This window comes from Notechis scutatus, chromosome 4 (assembly GCF_049901735.1).
Source record: "Notechis scutatus isolate UNSWTSFEM ecotype Mainland chromosome 4, rNotScu1.2, whole genome shotgun sequence".
Taxonomy (NCBI): domain Eukaryota; kingdom Metazoa; phylum Chordata; class Lepidosauria; order Squamata; family Elapidae; genus Notechis; species Notechis scutatus.
Window position 1 is genome coordinate 142,087,319 of NC_142012.1, and position 14,948 is coordinate 142,102,266.

Consider the following 14,948-nt stretch of genomic DNA (forward strand, 5'->3'; position numbering starts at 1 on the left):
TTCAGTTGTCAGTGCTATAATATCAACTAAATTGCTTGTAAAATTGTGTATACTAACCTCCCAGAGGAAAACAAATGTGATTGTGGAAAAATGTAACACAAAAAGCATTATAAAGCTTCTTTAATCAAAGGCATTGCTATGAGAACGACAGCATCTAAACAAAGCAAGCCTACATAATCCCTGTAGTTCTTGGCACGAAGAAGTTGTACCTTAGAAAACCTAGTTCAGAATTAGCTCTTTGTGATACAGTATTTGGCAAGAGAAGAGCCAGAATTGCCATTTGTTGAAGATGAAGATTTCCCAGGGCACTAATGCAAAATCCATTAGCACCAATTACAGCTGGTCAAATCCTATTGACACTGAATGGTTAACTATTTCTGCTTTTATATTTCATATTTGGAGGGCAGATTTGGAGTATAATCTTGGTGTTAGGCATTCCTTCATTTTCTTTCAACTATAACACATTCTGATTGCCTGCAAATTTTATGCCATTCTTTGCATTCAGATGAGACTAATTAGTGAAACTTTTAGAAAAAGAGAGGGATTCTTTCATCTCCCAATTGAATTTTTGTGTTAAATCTGAGCCAACAGGTTCTAGGCTGTATCTTGACAACACTGAGACTTCTTGTATGGCATAAAAACTAGCTTTCCTTGTGGGTGGAATGGGGAAATGTCCTGACAGTTATATCACAGTAATGAGATGAGGGAACTGGAGCATTGTTAGTATTTAGGATGAGAAAGTCTGAATTGTTACCAGCATTAATTTTGGTGAACCTTTTTTCTATATGTGTACTAGCACTACAGTTTCTGCTCTGCTTCTGGTGGGATGCAAATATCTTAATAATTAGATTACTCATTCTACGGAGAAATAGCCACCCTGCCTCTGATTATAACTCTTTGGTCTCATTATTTGCAGCTCTTTTCCTCCTTAATACAGTACTTCTAATGTTTTGTTAGATCTGTTTATTACAGTTTTATCTACTGATTCTAGTCCTGTCCTCTGTAACAACAAAGACGAATTAACATCTTAGAGCTAAGATGCCTGGAGATATCCATATCTTTCCGAGTCTTCATTGGGCTTGGTCATCAAGGTTCTTGTTTGTGACATGTTTCAATATATCAGTATCTTACTTTCAGTGTGGTAAATTTGACATATTTCTCTGCCTGAAGCCCGATTCCTGTATTTTCCATGAAATATGGCCTGTGATTGCACTAATCAATGAAAATTAATAACAGAGTCACATCATGTTCTATTTAGAATATCTTAAATCATTTTCATGTCTACTGGTGGATCTCAGTTAACATGAGACTGGAATTTTCAGGGTTAAACAATATGGTTCTAAAGTGTGATATCACATTAAAGTGTAGCAACAGAAATTCTGGCATTCCGAATTGCCACCCTTAAACAAATCCTAAGACATTTTTAAGCATGACATGATTATGACTGCCATTTGCAGCTTCTTGCTGTCTTTCTCATTGACTACTTGTCTGAAGCCAGGAGTGAAGATCACAAATGGCAATCATATGATCACAGGATGCTGTGATGATTAGAACTTCATTCAACACCATCATAAGTTACAGATTATAATACAGTTACAGATGAGTGGTTGTTAAGTGAAGACCATCTATATTGTCAAGACCCCCATGTGACATGTATTCATTTAGTCCACTTGTTTATTAAATCAGTTTATGGCCACCCAGCTCATGAATGCAAGTGTAGTCTGACTTCCATTTTTAATTTTTGGTAGCTCAATTAAAACTCACACTAGCTTCAGCTCATTGCTCCAACCTGCCAATATAATTTTGAGTCATGTCTCAGTTTTCTGTACAGTGAGCTCACTCTCCTGGCTTAATGACAACTGCAGATTCAGTAGCCACACAATTTACTCCCTCATCAGTCACTTAGCTGACTAATAATGAAATTTCTGGCACTTTGGGATAGCCCTATAGTCTGTTAGCAGAACAATACTGAGGATGGCAGCAAACCTTTATTGTTGCCAGCTTTATCTGTATCTCCTGAAAGCAAATCTGGCAACAGTGTCTCATTTTAGTGCTTAAAGACTAGAATACTCTATATTTCTTATTGGGAATTGCTTTGGAAATCTAGCCAGGATCCTTCAGCCACAGCAAATGAAAAATTGAAATGTTTCTCAGATTCTTGACCAACCTTACTAATTTTATGCCACATTCCTCCAGGAAAAAAAATCAGTTATTTATGAGGGAGATTTTTCCCTCTTAAATATCATTTGCAGAGAGCCAGCTTGATGTAATGGCTAAGGAAGGAACCATTAGTTCTAGTCCCACCTTAGATGCAAAGATAGCTGTGTGACCTTGGGCCAGTCATTTTCTCTCAGCCCCAGGAAGGAGGCAAGGCACTTCTGAAAAACCTTGCCAAGAAAACTGCAGGCATTCATTTAAGCCATTGCCAGGAGTCAAAAAACTGACTTGAAGGCACATAACTCAAAGAAAGCAAATGTTTTCATTTTAACTGAATATTTTTTTTTAAAGAATAAAGATACTGTGATGGTTCTGTAAACAGTTTAGTACTTCGTCTTTCCTGGGTTTTTGCAGCACCCCACTAGGAAAAGAGATCTTTGGTATAAGAAGTTGCAGGTAGCTTCTTGATTGATGCTCCATATATCTTGAAATATCTTTCACCAAAAGTGCTCTATTCTTGTATTGAAGCTGCCATCCTATTACACTAAGTGTTATAATTATATACAATGATAAAATTCTCCTGTAATTTGTGCAATTGGCTGGGTTCATAAGAAGCATTTTAACACATGGGAGAAGTTACAATATTACGAAACAGCAAAAATAGCTAAACATTTAAGCTCTCATTTATCTAGAGATATGGCAAGTTTTAAAATAATTATAAATTTGTTCATGTTCTTATAATTGTCGCTTTCTAGTAATCCAGTAAACTCTTTAAATTGGCAGCAGTTCTTCAGGTTTTCAGATACAAATCTTAATTTAAAAGATACAAGGAATGGCTATAGCAGCTGTTATAAAGCACTTTTTTTTTCATTGAGCCACAGGTAGTCCTTGATTTAAGACTGCAATTGGGACTGGATTTTTGGTTGTAAGTCATGACTGTTTCAAGTTAGGGGACCCAAAAGACTGGACCTAATTTTATTACTCCTTTTATGCCAATAATTAAGAGACTCATATGCGTAAATGTGAATCCTTTCTTCTGAATAGGGTTGTTTATTAGAGAAATGCAAAAAATGTTGCAGATTGCAGTTATATGAGCACGGAATGCTGCAAACAGTCATGAATGTGGGTTGGTTGCCAAATTCCCCAAATGTGGTCAGGTGATGGGGGACACACAACACATGTGCAACATTTTACAACAGCTAAGAGTGTTTTATAAGCCATAAAGTATTCTTCTTGCCATGGTAATTTAAAACAATCATTATAAATCAGTTGTAAGTCAGGACTTTTGCATAGCAGATGTTCTGAATTCTTAATATAACTATTTAAATGCTAATACTCTATATAAGAGAGCCAGTTTCATATAGTGGTTGAAGGCAATGAATTGTAATCTAGGAAGGTGTAAATTCTAGATGACTCACTTTACTTATAATGGCTTAGATCTTAAACAGCTACCCAAAGGCACTCTGAATAAATTTCTGCAGGGCATGGATTCTGCTACATATACTCTTAATTCTGCTTCTGTACTGTCTCTTTCATTTCAAACTTCTCTGCTTCAGGAGATGAGTATGATGTTTGTGCCATTTGCCTGGATGAATATGAGGATGGAGATAAACTCAGAATTCTTCCTTGTTCTCATGGTAAGTAGCTACATTTGATTATTTACTGAACTCTTGTTTTGGTGAGGGATACAATATTTTTGCTTCTTATAGACAAAGAACCAAATGTTATTCATTTGTAAATGCAGTTGTTTTTTATCAGATTAAAATAAGACTGGTTCCTACAGAATTGTGACTACATCTCCAAGAATTCCCAGCCATCTTGGGCAAAGACATATAATGAAATTTATTACTGTTATTTCAAGAAACAATTTAGAATATAATAAGGTCGGTGTATGGCATGTAAGGAGAAGAAACAGTCCCATATTTGTAGGAATTTTGACAGTGGTCTCAGTATCCTAAATTTGTTGAAACAGGTGACATTTTAAATATTAATATTAAATGGTTGTATTCAAAATTCATATTTATAAAATGTTATGTACTGGCCGACAGTTTGTACCTTCTTAAAGAGATTAATAGAATAGCTGGACTGGACTTTGTCTGATACAGCAGGCCAGCATTTATTACTTTTTAAAAACTCAATTATGCTATTTTCAGTTTGCATTTTGAAATGATAATCCAAGGAGATCCAAGTCATGAGTGTTATTTAAAAGTACAGATCAGTGGCTTGCTTACAGCTAAAAATGTGACATTGCTTGTAGCTAAATCATTTCCTGTAGTGGATTCTGTGTTGTTTGCGCTCAATTCCACATTTACAGCTTTCGACAAACACAGATTTTTATTAAACTTAATTTTTCATAATAGTTGAAATTCAACTATTAGTAGTAGAAATTAGTACAGGGAGCACAATGTTTGATTGCAGACTTAGAAAGGCCAGTTTAACCTTTATTTTTTGTACTGCATCTTATGATTATAGTGGGCATTATAATAGACTAATAACTGTCTCCTGACTATTCAGAGGCCCAACATTATTTCAGTTCTTAAATTCAGTAATGACATTTCGTTGGCTACTGCTCTGCAGTAGGACAATATGTAAGCAAGAACTTTTAAAAAAAACTCACACCACAAGTAGCATCTAGTTTCTTCAGAAGTAAACTGGCTGCTATAGGAAAAAAATGGTCTGAAGGTGGGTGGCACAGAATGCCTTGTGTATTATCATAAAACATGTAAAATTATCCTCAAACTGCCTATAACTGCCTATTTTCCCCAGTCTCCTTCAAACACATCTTTCTCCTTTCCCTTCTTTTCTTCTTTTTCTGGCAGCCTACCATTGCAAATGTGTGGATCCTTGGCTAACTAAAACGAAGAAAACATGTCCTGTCTGTAAACAGAAAGTGGTCCCTTCTCAGGGAGATTCCGATTCTGAAACAGACAGCAGTCAGGAGAATGAAGTCTCTGAGAATACCCCTTTGCTTAGGCCGATTGCTTCAGCTAGCACTCAGTCTTTTGGGGCATTATCAGAGTCATACTCTCATCCCAATATGACAGAATCTTCAGACTATGAGGAAGAGGAGGAGGAGGAAGAAGGAAATGAAGATATTGACAGTAGTGATGCAGAGAATGGAGTTACGGAAGAAAGTGTAGTAGTCCAGCTACAGCCCAATGATGAAAAGGATTACAGAGCAGCAGATGCTGTTTGAACTGCAAAATGGACAGTGTTACATGAACTCCTGTCCCGAGACCTCTCACCTTATGTACCTGTACGTAAGAGAAGTGCATTGCAGACCTTCCATTGCTTCACTAGAAGCACCTGTTCATTTAGCATTCTATAGTTTAATCTCATTGCAGGTTTTTCTTTTTGTTTATTTGATTTGTCTTTTGAAGACAAGCATCTTAACAGGACTTCACAATGTTAGTAATGGGGCTTCCACCACTAAATATAATGCACCCCCACAAAAGAGGTATAACAGCATCTTGTTAAATGAAGTTGAACCGAGACCGTACATGTGTTTTTCCTGCGACAAGGGTGTAAGTAAGCAGGGACTTATATTCAGTTGTTAAATGTATGGTAAGTACTATTCTAAACATCCAACCAACCAAAAATGTATGGGTGTTAATGTCTGTGAAGGCTTTCTCTACAAGAACCAGCACCTTTTAAAGAACAAGATATACTTGTTCTCTGTATTTGTCTGCCAAGAGTATTTCCCAACAAAGAGGAATTGGAGCTTTGAACTCTGTGAAGGATTTTGACTGTCTTTTCATTATCCTATTGCATTTGTAAGCACCTGGCAAAGAAATCTCAACATGGCTTAGCCTAACCCATCTTTAAGGAAATAAACAGGATAACCCTGTTCATTGGCATACTTCACTAATACTCCGCTTTGAGACAGGGATTGGGACCAATGCAGAAAGGCAACTTTAAAGCACACAGTTTAGAACATTTAATTTTGTTTATGCCATATTTGGAAACAATTTTGTGTGCAGTACTTCATAAAGATTCATAAAGGAGGTAGGTATACCTTGTAATAAGAATGTCTGATCCTACATTAGCTTGGTAAAAACTATGCAGCGAAACAAATCAAACTACATATTGAATTTGAAAATGAGTGCTCATAGCTTAACAGGATTTTACTTACACTTTATCATGAAAAGAACTTCATTATATAGAAGTGTTATAACTATGTAAAAAATGTAGCCATGCTTCTGTATAAGTCAAATTACAGGGGTTTTTTATATAGCCTTGTACAGGAAAGTTTGAAAGGATGTTAATAAATACGTTTTCCACTTTAATAGCCATTTTGCCAGTATATGCAAATCTACATTAAAACAGGCTGTGTGAATTTTTTTTCCTTCCAAAAATGGTAATGCCCCTTTCCTGCATGGCTGGTGTTTAGGTAGCAGATTATCAGAAATTTCAATAAAACACTCTTGTCATGGATTTTTATGATAAATTAAAAAATGCCATTCTCTTTGTGAAAAAGCTGCATCTGAATGAGACCTGTGAACTAGCATAATAGTAAGAAGCTTTGGAAAATACTTGCTTATGTATGCATCGTATTAGTTTCCTGAATGCAGTTTAGGCCAGCCAGACTTGAACAGAGTTCTCTCTCACACACACAACTCATATTTATTTTTATCAAACCTTTATTTTTGTAACTATCTACCTTATCTATCTAAGCCTCTCTGAACAAGAAATAACTTCTCTTTCACATATTTATTGTATTTTAATCAAGACTTTATTATTTTTATAACTAAGATGGCAAACATATCTAGTACTTCTTCCTCCTCCTATTTTCTCTGTAACAATGCTATGAGGTGAGTTGGGCTGAAGGAGAGTGGCTTGCCAAAGTCACCCAGCTGGCGTTCATGCCTATATAAGGTTCAAGAAAGTGAACAAGAGGGGAAAAAAATCATAAACTCTTTATAAATCACTTCAATTTTCACATTATTTATACAATCAATAAAAAAGCCTTTACTGTGAGTCATCAACACACGCATACCTTATATACTTCATCATACGTTTAAAGTACTGTATCTTGTAAAGGAGGGCTCAAGATATCTTAAATATTTGATATCTAAAATGTGGAACCCCATTTATATATTGCCTATGAGCAGAACTAGAATTAGCAAGTATTCTTAATTTATTCAATTGTTTTGCAAGCTCTTCAATTCACCCAATTAACGATCACATTTTTTCTTGGTTCTTTCAGTAGCTGTTTATTTTTATACTTTAAGAAGTCTGTGCTTTGTCATTTGTCTGAAACAACTTCCTTAGTTGAATTTGTAACTCTTACACCTGATTTGTAAAAAACAAACAAAAACAAATTGTCAAATATTCATCCTAAAAAATATTTTTAAGAATATTGCTTACTTGCACATGGCAGGCATAGACTTTAAAATTATTTGCTGCTTGGGATCCTGAGGCACATCCCAGCATTAAGTCTTAAGTCCCATCTGGGTGATAACTGCCATTTCCTTTCTTAAATTATCTAATATGATTTAGAAACTGGGGATTGTTTAAAGGTGGACTTGCTTCTTATAAGTTTCTTTCTAGAAAACTTTTTTTTTTTGAACATACAAAGGTTTGTACAATATCAGGCTGCACATCCATCTATGTATTACCATAATAGTTGGAACTTTTTCCAAATGTAATATAATTTAATTTTAAAGCTACCAACTTGTAAATGGTTATATATTCATGATTTTATTTTAATGTTCTACGGCACCCAGTCATTTTGTGTCAAGATGGATGACAAGCAAATTTAATAAATGTTATTTACCAGAAATCAGTAAAAATTAAGAAATAGTGTTTGGGATTGAATAAAAGCATTGGGAGGACGAATGCTAGAAATTGAGATCTTCCACCGAAGTAGGGCAGTTTTCAAAAAGACAAAAAACTAAATGTTAGAGTATAGCTATATTAATCCAGATTCATCAATAGCTCTAAATTTGGCTATCAGCTTTTTTCTGTTGATCAAACTGGTTTTAATGAATTTCAATTGCTGCACAGCAAAAATAACGTTGACGTATTATAAAGATTTGTTCCCCCTTCCTGATCTGTTGAAAAATGTGATCAATATTTATTAAAGGATCTTCAGAGCTGGCCTACTCACTAAATTCAACAGGTTGCATGATAATTAAATTTATACCGATCTTAACAGGAAAAAAATAGTATAAGATAATCCACAAGGGAAACGAAGCAAAAGAAAAAAACCCACATAACACACTAATTCGAAATTTATTTGGTTGGAATAAATTTATTTCATCTGTCTGTAAACAAGGTGTTTAATAGTTATGGCATTTTTTGAAATGCATATTAAATCAGATGAGTTAGACTGTATCCCAGATGTAACAAAGTGCAGGGAAATAAATGAACAAATCAGCAACAAGAATTTGTTTAAGTCTGTACATTATCCACAAGGCTCAAACAATAGAAGCAAATACTAGAGTGTCCCTAAAGTAGTGCCATTCAGAAGCCATTCTTGTAGTTAAAATCCATCTCACAATAGCAACAGATCCTTTTTTTAAACATTAGTATGGCACAGAATACATATTAAAAATTTATCACAAGACAGCCAACTCAGTTATTCCAACCAAGACCATCTTTCATTTTCTGTATACAGAGTTCTGCAGTTCTCTTTTAAATGGACATACATGTTAGTACCGTGCTCAAACTGACAATTTGTTTACACATGTTTCAGATGACTAATGCACAAGGCAATTTACTTCACAATTTCTGCAGCTAGGGCATGACAGGCCAAATGAAAATTAGATTTGAAATGGTATTATTTGGACTTTTATTTTAAACTACCAACCTTCAAAACATACACTGGTATCAAAGTAGCAAGTCTTAATATCCTTTCAACGTTCCAACAGACAGATGTCAGTCAAGGTGCTACCTATATAACCAAAGGTGGCAGTTTGCTGACGGTGACACTGCAGTATCATATAAAACCCAAGCTGCAAATCAAAATTGGTCCTATGGAAAAAAAATGAAACTGGACACACTCCAGATGGTTACACTGGGATATCTAAAGTCCATGATGGCAGCCTTTTTACAGTTCAACTACAGAACAGGAGCTGGCAAAAAAAGTTACGTGCCTGAGCTATTGTGGTGATGGAATGTCCCTGGGGATTCATTCAAGATGGTGATGGTGGTTTGGTGATGGGAGAAGTGCATCGGCACCTTTTCATAGTTTTGCAGTTACCCTTTTAAAGCAGGATGTGCTTCAGACATCATGAAGAGTTTGCAAGTCTACACAGAAGAGCAACAACAAAACTAGAGCAACAATTTTAACAGCTTTCAAGCAGCAAATTGGTTAAACAAACCAGGCACTGTATTTTAAAAAATGTATTTATAGATAGAAGATGAAAGCAAAGAAACAAAAAAGTGGATGAGGACAAGGGGGAAGAAAGTAGAGATATGCATGCATTTTACCCCTCCCAACCATGCTCTACAAAGGAAGACTAATGAGCTGTGTAAATGCTCAAAGTGCTGAAGAGGCATTGATCAATCTTGATTGTACAATCGGCACCTTTATTTCACTTCATTTAAACTGGTTTAGTTCTCAATGTCACATTATTTGCTAAGACAAAGCAAAGTCTGGACTTAGCATGATTTTTTTTCCCAAGGCTTCAATGTATCATGCATATCATCTGTTTGCAATAGATGGTGCCAGATACAGAATATGGATACAACAATGATTAACATAAAGAGTAACTGAAGCCATGACATCAGGGAAAAGATGTGTAAATAAATGGCCATCTTTAGGCTAGTAGTACGGTGAACACGAGGATTGTGATGAGAGTTGCTATGTGAATGGGGAGAGGTTGTTTAGATATCAAACCTCTGCAGGTATAAAGCCAGTTCATTAGCTTTCTTACTGAGTGTCCCTCTTTGGACAGTTTCTCTTTCCCACAACCATAACCAGTGCTGGAGTACACAAGGAAACAAGGATGAACAGAAATAAAGAAAGAATAACACCTTTCCCCACCAATAGAGGGATACAAAGGAGACACAGGTTCATTCCCCATCACCCTGCATTGCTAATAAAGTTTCCACAATGTAGATTACTGTCAGGAAAGTTTAATAGCAATTTTCCCTAATACTTAACAGTCTGCCTAGCAACTAGAACCCAGAGTCCCCCAAGTATTTTGTCATTGAGTATGCCTTCTTATTCAATCCGCCTCCATGGACCCCTTCTTTGCCCATTACGAAGACCAAGACTGAAAGAGAAAACAATTATAGTGTTAATTAAGCACTGTAATAATACTCAGATTTTCACATTAAAACAATCATTTACACAGAACTATTCTTTATTCAAATGTTTCTTTTTCAAAAGTTAATAAAAAGTGCAGGCAGATAAAACTGTAATGTCTGAGAAGTAGCATATTTATGTGGGAATTATAGCTGAAATAACTACAGTAAATATATCAAAACACTTGGTTTAAACATGATCAAAATTATTTGCAGTATAGCTCAGAATAGCATAGTTCAGAAATATTTAGAATGTATTTGCATGTTCTCCTATATGCCACCAGATGTCACTAAAACATATAGTAATTCTGTTCTCAAGATGTTCTCACTACAAAAGTGTCCATGTATATATTGTTCTACTTTTTCTATACACTGCATACTTAAAAGTCTCAGCTGGTTAAGATGCTGAATTTGTATCTGAAAGAACCATATTCAAATCCACGTCTGAGCAGTGACTTGACCATTGGTAAGTTGTTTTTTTTTTCAAATTACTCTACCCTAGAGGACTGGAGGAAAATAGGACCTGAACTTCCATTTCTTATTTATGCTGTAAGTACAATCCACAGAAATGTTTGGAGACCTTTTGAACTCTGAAGCCAAAAGTAATACAGGTAATCATTAACTTACAGCCATTCATTTAATAACCACTTTTAAGTTATGATGGTGCTGGGGGGAAAAGACTTATGACCATCTTCACACTTATGACTATCACAATATCCTCACAGCTATGTGATCAATATTTGAGTGCTTGGCAATTGGCATGTGTTTTACAATGGTTGTGGCACCCTGAGATCACATGATCACCATTTCTGACCTTCCCAGGGGGTGTCCAACAAATGAAGTCAATGGGGAAAGCCAGGTTGATTTAACAACCACTTCAATTAGCAAAGGAAATTATGTTCCCAACTGTAGTCATAAATTGAGAACTACTTGTACCCACTCCAAATTCAGAAAATGATTTAATGGAATGCCTATGAGCTTAATATAAGTTTGTAAACTATTTAAATGGACAGTTGAATGGTTCATGATACCCCTGCTCTTTATTGCTACATACATATGCCACAATTTTTTTGAAAGTAATGTAGTCAACTCATTTACATTCTCAGCATTAAGCCTTAATACTGTGAATTCTTGTATTACCAATACTGACAAAACAGTTTTATGAACAAATTTTATTGGACATAAATTTATGTTATTTATTGCCGGCATATTTTCTATTTAACAAAAAAGCAAATCAAACAATAGTTGAAGAAAAAGCTTACCTCGTCCAGCTCTGCCTACAGCAACATTATATGTTGGTTCGCCTCCTTGGCTCTTTGTCCTGATGTCCATTGTACAGTCACCATCCACATAGAGGCTATCTCGGATCACAGAACACTTCTTTGCACCAAGAGTCAGACCATTGGTAAAAAAACCTTCACGGTCTTTTCCTACAATCATATCTATTTCTATAGGCTGTCAAAGAGAGAAATCCAGAATTTTAGCTGAATGCTGCATACTGAAGAATCTATGAATCTAGAAGTTCAATAGCAACTTCTCTAGCAATTTAATATAAGGGTGGAAATCTGAATTCAAGGGATTGTTCTTTAGTTATGAACTACAATCTCTAAGGAGAAAACACATTTAGATTTGAAAGACATGTCACAGTTGCACTCTAAAAAGGTGAACCCAGAGCAAAAATTTAAATAAATAAAGAGTAATGTAAATTTTACTTTATTATGTATTTTCAGTAATTCTTAGTAGTTTTAAAATTTACAAATTGATGCCAGCTTTTGTTTAGACTCTTACGATTATATCCAATCCTTTCATGGGATGCATGAAATACTTGTGGTTAAGTCATGCACCTTTGCGTGGAACTTTACTGTATAAAAGTTATTTTGAGTGCTAACAAAGTTATATGTAGCTTAAGGAGATATTTCTTAAATAAATATCAAAGAGAAGTATAGGAATAGGCACCACAGACATTTAACTATATGAATAGGCACCACCTTTAAATTCAGCATAGATCTGAGACAGAAGGTGAACCAATCCATCAACAGCCTTATGCTCACCACAAACCCTCTTAGATGCAATGTAACAACAGTTTTAAGTCATTAATAGTGTACATTAAATACTGAAGGACAAAATGCAGAATATCCTTAAATGTTAACTTTAGGGCTTCTTAAACCAGGTTTCTCAAATGTAAAGCACACAGGGTTCTTACTCCTATTACTGCAAATTTGTGCAAACATATAATGCATTTTAGCAAGTCCAAAGCTACTGGAATTGCTCAGATAAAAATGGGTAAGTTTTCAGAACTGCCATGGGATAGCTATACAGAAGAGGGAAATGAAGCAACAAGCATGGCTTGTTTTAACAGCTGAAAATAGAATAAGCAAGCTGCTTACAAATCAGTCTTTTTTCTCTAAACCCAGGCCAGCATTTTGTTCAAACAATACGGACAATAATAGAAGAGGCAGCTCAGCTAGAAAATGTGTTTCCCACACGTTTTTCCATTGGAAGGCGTCTCCTTCCAATGGAACTGCAGAGTCATAGCAGGCCCTAGTCATTCCCAAGTACAGGCCAGGAGTCTACCTATCATGATCACCATCTCAACAATAGAGAAAAACCTCAGCAGCCACCAAGGGCACTGCTTTTTTTAACCCATCCTATATACCTGCTGCAGATAAGAAAATATTTTAAGCCTTATTTTAACATTGCTGATGCCTAAAGCAAAATCCTCGTTATACTTGGAATAGATTATTAACAAAAGAGGAAAACGTATTTCAATACTTTGTCAATTCTTGTACATGCCTTGTACTGATAGGCAAGCAGTTAGCCAAAATGGCATTCCGGAGAAAAAGAGCCAGCCATGATCAGAATTGTAATGCAACATCAAATTGTACTTCGAATGCATTGGCACGACGAAGATTATGTGTACAAATATTTATATCGTCAATAATTGCGGTGTTTCAGCCTTGCAAACACCGGCTGATCAGCACACAATACGGAACCTTCTTAGAGGGATCATCCCTCTTCTTTATCAGCTCTACTTTTATGGACCAGGGCACTTTAGGATAAGTCCGAAAGCCAGGATGGGGGGAGAGAGAAGGAAAGGGCGAAAAGACGAAGACTGCAGTGCAGGAACCGAGGTGATTAATATCTCGGGAGAGGAGTGAGAAAAGGAGGGGTTAAAAAAAAAAAATCAGCGGCAATGCGCCATCTTGGAGGCGAAAAACCTGGAGTAACTGGCGAGGAACGGATTCACAAAAGCCTCCTACGCTGCATTCGCAAATCCCTCCCCAAAAGCGCGAGGCAGACTAAGGGATTCCTACGCTAAACTCCCTCTGAATCATCCGCAAGCGCAAGCGCGCGCCCGCCCGCCCGCCCTTTCCAGGGTCCGGCCTTTTCCCTCTTCTTCCTCCCGCTCTGTTGCCGGGCATGACTGAGTCCAATGCTGGTAGTAAAGCCGCCCCCGCACCCTACCGTACAAAAGGGTGCTCCCCCCACAAGGAGGACCGGGCTTTTCTACCTTCACCTGGCCCCACGTGCACCTGAAATCTGTGGCGAAACTCCCAACGGCAGCTTTCCCCAACCTCCCAATATGGGGGGGCCTTTATTCCCCCCCCCCAAGTCACGACTATCCCCTCCAGGCCCAGCTCTCGAGGAGTCTTTCCCTGCAAGCCCCTAAGCCGGGAGGGGGCGGAATAAAAAAAAATGGGGGGGGGGACGACACTCGCTTTCAGTTCACACATTCAATCCCGCTGGGTCTCTCGGGAAACGGCTTTCCGCGGGAAGAGGCCAACGCCGCGGCCGGGAGCAAAACTCTTCCACGAGGGAACTCCCCGCCCTCCCCTCTCCCGCCTCTTCCCTCGCCACTTTCCAAGGATTTCTCTAAAGGACGGGGCGGGGGAGGGGAAGTAGAGAAAGGGAAGCGCCGGACGGGGCGCCGGGCGGCCCTTCCCACCCCGGCTCGGCGGTGGGAAGAGCGGCGAGCCCCCTCCGCAAGCGGTAGTGGTGCGGACGCGTGTGAAGCGAGAAGATGGGAAGGTGCCTTCCCGGGCTTTCTGGGGGATCGGCGGCTCTCCGCAGCTCCGGCTCCGTTGCAGCCCTTTCCACCCCACCCGCAGAGCTGGGCTCCCGGTTCGGCCAACGAGATACGGATCCAAAGCCCAGCATCTCTGAGGAAGCCCCCCCACCCACCCCGGGTTCGCCTCCCTGCCTTTCCTCACCCCCCGCCCCTGCGAGACGGCTCCTTCTTTTCTTCCCGGGCGCCGCGGGCTTCTCCTTACCGTAATGCTGTGGAAGATGCCCCCGGCCGTCGCTGCCCAGACGTACTTGGCGTCACAGTAGCCGACAATGGCGGCCTCCTGGCAGCAGCCATCGCACATCAGGTTATCCACGTAGCTCTGCCAGCCTGCCATCTTCGGTGGGTGGAGGGGCGGGGGGCGGAAGCGGGGTTCGGCGGCAGAGGCGGGCGGGCGAGAAGGGGGGACGGAGGCGGCAGCCGGAGCGAGGAGCCCCGCAGCGGACAGTTTCTCTGCGCGGCGGCGGGGAGG

The 14,948-nt window shown here is 38.3% G+C and overlaps 2 protein-coding genes across 4 annotated transcripts in view; one reads left to right on the top strand and one right to left on the bottom strand.

Moving 5' to 3' along the window:
* RNF13 (ring finger protein 13) overlaps positions 1-6,443 on the top strand; it is a 41,551-nt gene extending 35,108 nt beyond the window's left edge. For all 3 annotated transcript variants that reach the window (XM_087965143.1, XM_026664959.2, XM_026664942.2), the window contains 2 exons: positions 3,714-3,794; positions 4,977-6,443. In XM_087965143.1, coding sequence (XP_087821269.1) covers positions 3,714-3,794; positions 4,977-5,353 — 458 coding nt within the window. In that variant the 3' untranslated portion in view covers positions 5,354-6,443. The remainder of the gene's footprint in view (positions 1-3,713; positions 3,795-4,976) is intronic.
* A 1,947-nt stretch (positions 6,444-8,390) lies between these two features.
* Positions 8,391-14,943, bottom strand: PFN2 (profilin 2). Its single transcript, XM_026664972.2, has 3 exons — positions 14,682-14,943; positions 11,673-11,865; positions 8,391-10,379 (listed from the first exon to the last, which is right to left on the bottom strand). The coding sequence occupies exons 1-3, from the start codon at positions 14,811-14,813 to the stop codon at positions 10,282-10,284; spliced, it is 423 nt and encodes a 140-aa protein (XP_026520757.2). The 5' UTR covers positions 14,814-14,943; the 3' UTR covers positions 8,391-10,281.
* Positions 14,944-14,948: the final 5 nt, after the last annotated feature.

What these genes read in the sequence shown, in the direction of transcription:
- PFN2 (XM_026664972.2), bottom strand. Translation starts at nt 14,813, where the DNA reads ATGGCAGGCTGGCAGAGCTACGTGGATAACCTGATGTGCGATGGCTGC. An exon ending in GCATCTTCCACAGCATTACG is followed by an intron (nt 11,866 to 14,681) that starts GTAAGGAGAAGC and finishes TCTCTTTGACAG; the next exon opens with CCTATAGAAATAGATATGAT. An exon ending in TGTAGGCAGAGCTGGACGAG is followed by an intron (nt 10,380 to 11,672) that starts GTAAGCTTTTTC and finishes TTTCTCTTTCAG; the next exon opens with TCTTGGTCTTCGTAATGGGC.